General features: G+C 33.4%; 1 protein-coding gene and 2 long non-coding RNA genes across 3 annotated transcripts; 1 reads left to right on the top strand and 2 right to left on the bottom strand.

The window, feature by feature from the left end:
- Positions 1–6: 6 nt before the first annotated feature.
- Positions 7–742, bottom strand: LOC109587806 (uncharacterized). The gene is made up of 4 exons (XR_002187802.1): positions 703–742; positions 578–658; positions 250–306; positions 7–98 (listed from the first exon to the last, which is right to left on the bottom strand). It is a non-coding gene; the product is annotated as an uncharacterized LOC109587806 (long non-coding RNA).
- A 1,034-nt stretch (positions 743–1,776) lies between these two features.
- Positions 1,777–1,999, bottom strand: LOC109587807 (uncharacterized). The gene is made up of 2 exons (XR_002187803.1): positions 1,960–1,999; positions 1,777–1,909 (listed from the first exon to the last, which is right to left on the bottom strand). It is a non-coding gene; the product is annotated as an uncharacterized LOC109587807 (long non-coding RNA).
- A 471-nt stretch (positions 2,000–2,470) lies between these two features.
- Positions 2,471–5,553, top strand: LOC100633736 (gamma-butyrobetaine dioxygenase-like). Its single transcript, XM_020004026.1, has 12 exons — positions 2,471–2,554; positions 3,019–3,146; positions 3,219–3,277; positions 3,379–3,454; positions 3,513–3,557; positions 3,659–3,783; positions 4,466–4,606; positions 4,717–4,786; positions 4,880–4,936; positions 4,991–5,059; positions 5,149–5,253; positions 5,400–5,553. The coding sequence occupies exons 2-12, from the start codon at positions 3,105–3,107 to the stop codon at positions 5,502–5,504; spliced, it is 894 nt and encodes a 297-aa protein (XP_019859585.1). The 5' UTR covers positions 2,471–2,554; positions 3,019–3,104; the 3' UTR covers positions 5,505–5,553.
- Positions 5,554–6,671: the final 1,118 nt, after the last annotated feature.

Raw genomic sequence — 6,671 nt, forward strand, 5'->3', positions numbered from 1 at the left:
TGTGCATAATTACTTTGTAGTTTCTCTTCCAAATCATTGGTTGCTTCTTTTACTTCCTTTAATTCCACTAGTGTACATTCCTCTTCATTTTGATCTTCCTATCAGTAACTAAGTAATACACTATATACTAACAAAACTTAATTCTGACCAATACAATTTCATACATGAAAATTGATGATAGTGTTAATAAAAATTTTAAAATACAATTTACTATATAATGCTACACAAATGTTTGATAATAATGATAACCTTAGTTTTTGTTAGTGATGACAGTTCTTGTATTTTTTCCTTTATTTTATTTAATTCCTACATATTGTTATAATAAAACATGAAGTGATTTGATTAAAGCCTAGTTTAAAATATGATGCCAGGCCAGCATACCATCAATTTTTAATCAGCATAATGCCAGGACTAGCATAATATTGTTTGTAAACCCACCTTAATAATCTATCAATAAGCTACACTAATATACACAACACACTCCAACAATAAGCTCTTAATATACATTGAAGTATTAATTCCTCAATCATAATTGTAATACCAACAATTAAACAAGTATACCGTATACTACAAGTACCTTTTCTTTTTTACTAAGTATGCTTGTTAGTTGCTGTGCAGCTTCTATAAGTTCTTTCTGTCTCAGTGGCTCCTGTATTTCCTTTATTAATTACAATGATAATTACTGACAGTGTATATACATACTTGTTTCTTCCATATTGTGCAGTATCCAACAGTAAGCTTCATTAGACCATTCTTTATTAATAATTCAAGATTCTCGCCCATTTTTATAATGAGAGCTCTAGTGAGAGAGTGAGGGAAGGAGCAAGTGATGGTGATGGAGTTTCCTTCCTCAATGTATTTTATTTTCACTAGTTTACCGGATGTTTTGGATAAAATATCAATAATATCTTTTAACTTCTTTTCATCAGGTCTCCAGTCAAAGACAAAAGTTGCTGTTTCACATTTAAGAGAAGGGCTTGTATTGACAGCATCAAACTTCTCCTTCAAGCAAAGCTCAATTGACAGCGAGTGACAGGATTGTTCCAGCGTTGTCTTGTATTGTTCAATGTATCTTTCAGCTTCAGTGACTTCAAATTCTTCAACTACAGTTTCTAACAGTTTAACATCAGTCAATGAACACTCTCCTTCAATCACATGGACTACACTGGATATATCATTGCACTCAGCTAGCTTTCCTTTTAGATCAGAATTAAAGAGACAAATGAGAGACTTTAGGTCGATCAGAGGTGGAGATTTCCTTGTGATAGCTTTGGACACTTTAAATATCATTCTAGCAAGTGAAGCTCTTATTGAACTGAATTCTGATGATTTACTCTTTCGAACAGGAATTTCGACTGCAAGAATTATGATTAATATTCATTTCTATTAACGAGATACCTGTTGGTGCAGTTGGTGTGTGAGGTGATGATGGTGTGATTGTTCCAGTGCTTGATGTATCTATAATGAATAGTAATTGAATTATAATCATACAAATACGTATAATGTATATCTACCTTCTTCAAGTTTAACAGTAACAAATACATCATTTGGAATGAGATGTTTATCTAAAATAAAAGCTGTAATTAAAATAATTCATTACGTGAACTTATACCATAGTCTCTTTGTATAACTGTTCCTAGTTTTACATTACCAGTGAACTTGCACAACACACTAGCAAATGTTTGTAGTAAACTATACTTGCTTTCAATAGCTACTATAATGGCAGCTAACAGGACTTCACGTTGATTAGGAACAGAGGGACTAGCTGATTCTACATTAGCCAATACTTGTCTTGTTATGACACCCTCTCTTTGAAGCACAATAGCTACACTGACAGGATCAGAGAGAGACTGAGAGAGGAGTGGATGATGAGTGTTGAATATATCAATAGCCAAACACGTACTATGTTCTACAGAGAATACACAATCAGTGCTATTACAACCAGTGATATTAACTTACTCTCTAAATGTAACTTGTCAGCTGCAGCATTCTCATTCATAGATTTAAGAGCATCTGACAGTGAGTCAAAGGTAGCTCCTCCTTTACTGTTAACATTATCAGCTCTGGACAACCACTGGGAGAGGCATTCAGTTAAACAATCATCTGTTGTGTCATTGTCCCTTTTAATGGCATCTAGTGTGTTCTTGTGTAGTCCTAGTGTCAGTCCTAGTTCCTTCCATCTCCTCTGAGGGAAATCACATCTCTTCAACAAATTAAGCACATCAATAAGTTGCTCTAAAATTATAGTCAATGATACATAGATAGTTAATTAGCATTACCCATAGTCAAAGATGAAGAGAAGAGACTCAGAGAAGACGAACAAAAACTGGTTTTAGCTGCCATTACAAACTTTGGGAGGAGCTCGTAGCTTGTTTTGGGCGGGGCAATGTGTGTCATATTTTTAACCCTCAACATGGTCATGGCAGCATTGACTTAAGCTCGAGCTTAAGCTTAGGGATTTAGCTTTTATGTGATGGTGAATTATTAGCATATTTATGCTTTATTGTTCTCATCAATCTCCTCTTGTTATTTCTCCTTTTTCAACTTATTTAATGTAAGTATATTACCATACATCTCAAGGAATAATTAATTATATAATAAATGTATTGTTATTGACTCTACCTTGTACGACCTTGTAGTATATCCCATGGTTTTTTCCAAAAATTGGCTTCAAAATGACCCCAAATTTTAATTATATTTTCTGATACATATCGATGGCCTTATGCTATGTAGAAAGTTAATTTGAGCTGATTCTGACGAATAATTTTTTAGTTATGAGCCACAATTTAAACATGGGGCCAATTTTTTTAAAGAAGCAAAGGCTATAGCCCATGGTTTTTAAAAATGGCTCTAAAATCACCCCAATTTTTATTATATTTTCTAAAACATATCAATGTCCTTATGCTATGTAGAAAGTTTGAGCTGATTCCCAACAATACTTTTTGAGCTATGAGTCAATATCAGATACTATATTGATGTCCTAAGATTTTTTGTATTTTTATTATTCATTACGTCTAGATGATGTTATACGCATAAATTGGAACTCACCAAACTTTGGTAGTCATGAAGGAATAATTCCTCTCCAATGGTTAAAGAACTTACACATGAAACAAGAATTACATAAAGACTCCAAACCTCTCGTTGCTGTAAGAACCAATAACAGCAGATTCCTCTCTGCCTCCTTTCTCTGTTTTGTTATTATTTCTTTTGTCTTATAGGCTTCAATTCCTGTTCTAGAGTACAGTGATGTTATAGATTCTGATGTACACACATACCAGTATGTTATGACTGTGGTGGACTACTTGTATTAGTATTTTGTGTCATTTTAACAACGTATTATGTTTTATTATGTGTCATTCTCATGTTGATTTTTTATAGATGGATAAGAAACCTCAATTATTTTGGTATATGTCTCATTGACAATGCTCCAATAACTACTGATGTATTAGAAAAGGTACAGTGCAATGTCTTTACTCGCAATAAATAGTTTTAATGGTGGTTTAACTTTTTAGCTTGTCGGAAAGTTTCCACATGTACAGCCTACAACTTATGGAAATGTAAGACACTATCAAGTTTACTTGTTTGTCATTTTCCCAACATGATAAAACAATCCTCATACATAAATCATTTTTTAAGAGCCTTATTTTTGTCCTATTAGTATCCACTCTTGTATGCCAAGGATGATCCAACTGATCTTGGTTTCAGTACATCCAACCTACACTTCCATCAAGACTTATTGTACTATGAGTCACCACCTGGTATTGAATTGTTCCACTGCGTTAGGTACGTACAGTATGCCACCAAAATACATTAAATGTGACATAGCAGGCAAAAATTCAGCATTGGTTGCCATTAAGATAAGCGACCTTAAACACTAAAGTCAATCGGCAGGCCTTCATCTAGGATTATATACAAGGGGGGCAGGGTTAAAAATATTTCAAAGAAGGGGGTCACTAATATTTTCTAATGTGTATGCACAATGCGTGCTCACAACACTTATACAATTTACTGCTGTGGTGATGAAATTTTTCATGTTAATAAGTCAATCAAGGGGGGCAAGTGTCTCCCAAGGGGGGGCGAGCGCCCCCTCCGCCCCCCCCTAAATGAAGCTCTGATTGGTATCATGGTTTCTTTGTTTTGATAGTAAGTGTATACCAAAGTTTTGATACAAAGTCACTATTACATGTTTGTGATCTCATACTGCCAACTAAACCATTTTCACCTGCTAGGTCACATACTTTTAATAATGCAGATATTTAAGTATTATAAATCCTTCAATAGTAGCCCAGGAATCTTTAATACTTCTATTAGAGTAATCTCCTATACTTTATACAGGCTTATATTTCTTTAATACATGTAGCCCTCAGGCTTCTAATTGAAAAAGAGCTTTTATTTGAGGATATACTGCATTAGTAATATACAATGAAGCATATAATTATAATCTTGTTTTTCTCTTCCTCTATAGAAGAGATTCTTGTGTTGTGGGAGGTGAGAATATATTTCTTGATTTCTATCCAGTCCTGGAAGAACTCAGACAAGAAGCCCCTCAGTATTTTGAGGTCCTCACTAAAGTACCAGTTTCATTTCAGAGACGACATTACATGAAGTGAGCCTTTACAGTACAAAAATAATTAAATATATGTAGTTAGCATTTTTGATGAATCGCCGTTATATTTTAGTATTCTTAATGTTTCATATTCATTTTATTTATTTTAGGAATGACGTTGAGACCCCATCTGATATGGGTATATCACGCCCACACATCCAATTGGACAGATATGGAGAGGTATAAGAGGATTATTAATACAATACTTCAATGAGCATTAAATACACATATCCACTATACGTAATACACATAATTGTATTCTAATACTTGTAGGTTGCTACTGTTAATTGGAACACTCATCACCAAGAGCCTGTAATGCTGGATGACCTGGTATTTATTATAAGTTTCATTTCTATTGTATCATTGTATCCTCATTCCTTGCAGGATCTACTGGATAGCTATTATAAAGCTTTCTTATACATGTCAAGGAAAATCGAGAGCTCAAAGTATCATGTAAGTGTCTTAATATTACTGTTACAATCAATTTTTGATCTTAATTGCTTAGTTAAGTTCTATTATTAATAACGATTATATTTCTGTAGTTGGAGCATTGTCTGTTACCTGGACAAATCATTGCATTTAATAATCGTCGTTTTCTACACTCCAGAAACTCATTTCAACTGAACGGTGGATTCAGAAATTTTCATGTACAGTATATGATGCACACACAAACACATGTAATAGTATACAAAAATATTATCAGTATGAGGGTGTGTAGTTATTATATCCAAGAATGGCTACAAGCACTACTGATTGATAACTTAATGATTACTGTTTTCTTTTCATTATGTAGACTACCTATGTGAACATTGATTACCTCAGAAGTCAGTTCCTTGTACTTGGAAAGGCTTTAGGTTTTAACGAGAGCCCAAAGAACATTTTTATGTCTACTCTGTGAAATTTGTACTTTTTATAATAACCAAATTAATTTTTTTTATTGATGCTAATCAGATTTTCATTTTATAATACCTATGCAACAGGACATAAGAGCTACTGACACATCTAGGCCTTGTAAAGTTTCACAATCATCAAAAGTAAATTAAATCAATTCAGTTATAAAAATATAAAATAACAATCATAGCATCATTAGTAAAAACAAGTTCTTAAATAAATAATGTACAAATGATAAAAGTAAAGTATGTATATACTTTGTAAAATATAAAAATGGCACACATCACACCTACAAAAACTATACAAAAACAATTAGTTGGAAGTATGCTCTGCTGCCTCTGTATTAGTGGTAAGATGCTTCATGACATCTTGAGCCACTGCATGAGCTCCAATAGCATCAGACTGAAGTACCTTAATGACAGTACTCCATGTGTATGCATCAGGACCGTTATCTTTCCATCTGTTCAGAATTACAATAAACCTAACCAAGGAATCATGATAATCGATATAGAGACTCCTCAAGAAACCATCATCCAAGTGAAGTGCTGTTCCAAATTCATAAAACTTGTCTTGAATCTTCACAGCTACCAAGTTAATAAGATCAACCATATCAGGAGGAGAGTCAGCGTCTATAAGGTATGATAAAATTGTATGAAAAATTTAGAATGCTAATTTACTTGGTATTTTGTGTTGAATGTCCTCAAAATTAAGATGGTATTTATCACAGAGCTTACAATAAATTCCCTTATAATGGTCTTCTTTATTTTCTGGACCTGGTTCAGGTGTAGAATGAAATTCAAAATGATCTTTGACTCTGTGTGCTAAATCTTCAAAGCCAATCTTGACCAAAGCTGCTGCTAAAGGCTCCCATGATTCTGATCTATTCTGATCCCTCCACTGTATTATAACTTTTCTAGTGCGTTGGATGGAGTTGATGCTTGTTAGTTCAATATTGTTAAGTTGACTAATAGTAAAACCCAATATGAATCCAAAATCAAACCATTTTTCTTTTAGATCTCCTTCACTTGCAATAATGCGAAGACAGTCACCCAGTAACAAATCATTTCCTAATAATAAAAAACCAGTAAAAATAATTTTAAAATAAAATTGTACCTACCATATGTCACTAGATCAATATCAGATCCAGTACTACTTGCAGATGATCTGGAGAAAG

The sequence above is a fragment of the Amphimedon queenslandica genome, unplaced genomic scaffold (assembly GCF_000090795.2).
Source record: "Amphimedon queenslandica unplaced genomic scaffold, v1.1 AMPQUscaffold_12443, whole genome shotgun sequence".
Taxonomy (NCBI): Eukaryota; Metazoa; Porifera; class Demospongiae; order Haplosclerida; family Niphatidae; genus Amphimedon; species Amphimedon queenslandica.

Bases quoted from the DNA above. Each gene is read 5' to 3' on its own strand.
- LOC100633736 (XM_020004026.1), top strand. From the start codon at position 3,105: ATGAAACAAGAATTACATAAAGACTCCAAACCTCTCGTTGCT. The intron at 4,607-4,716 runs GTGAGCCTTTAC...TATTTATTTTAG, and splicing joins CAGAGACGACATTACATGAA to GAATGACGTTGAGACCCCAT. The intron at 5,060-5,148 runs GTAAGTGTCTTA...ATATTTCTGTAG, and splicing joins TCGAGAGCTCAAAGTATCAT to TTGGAGCATTGTCTGTTACC.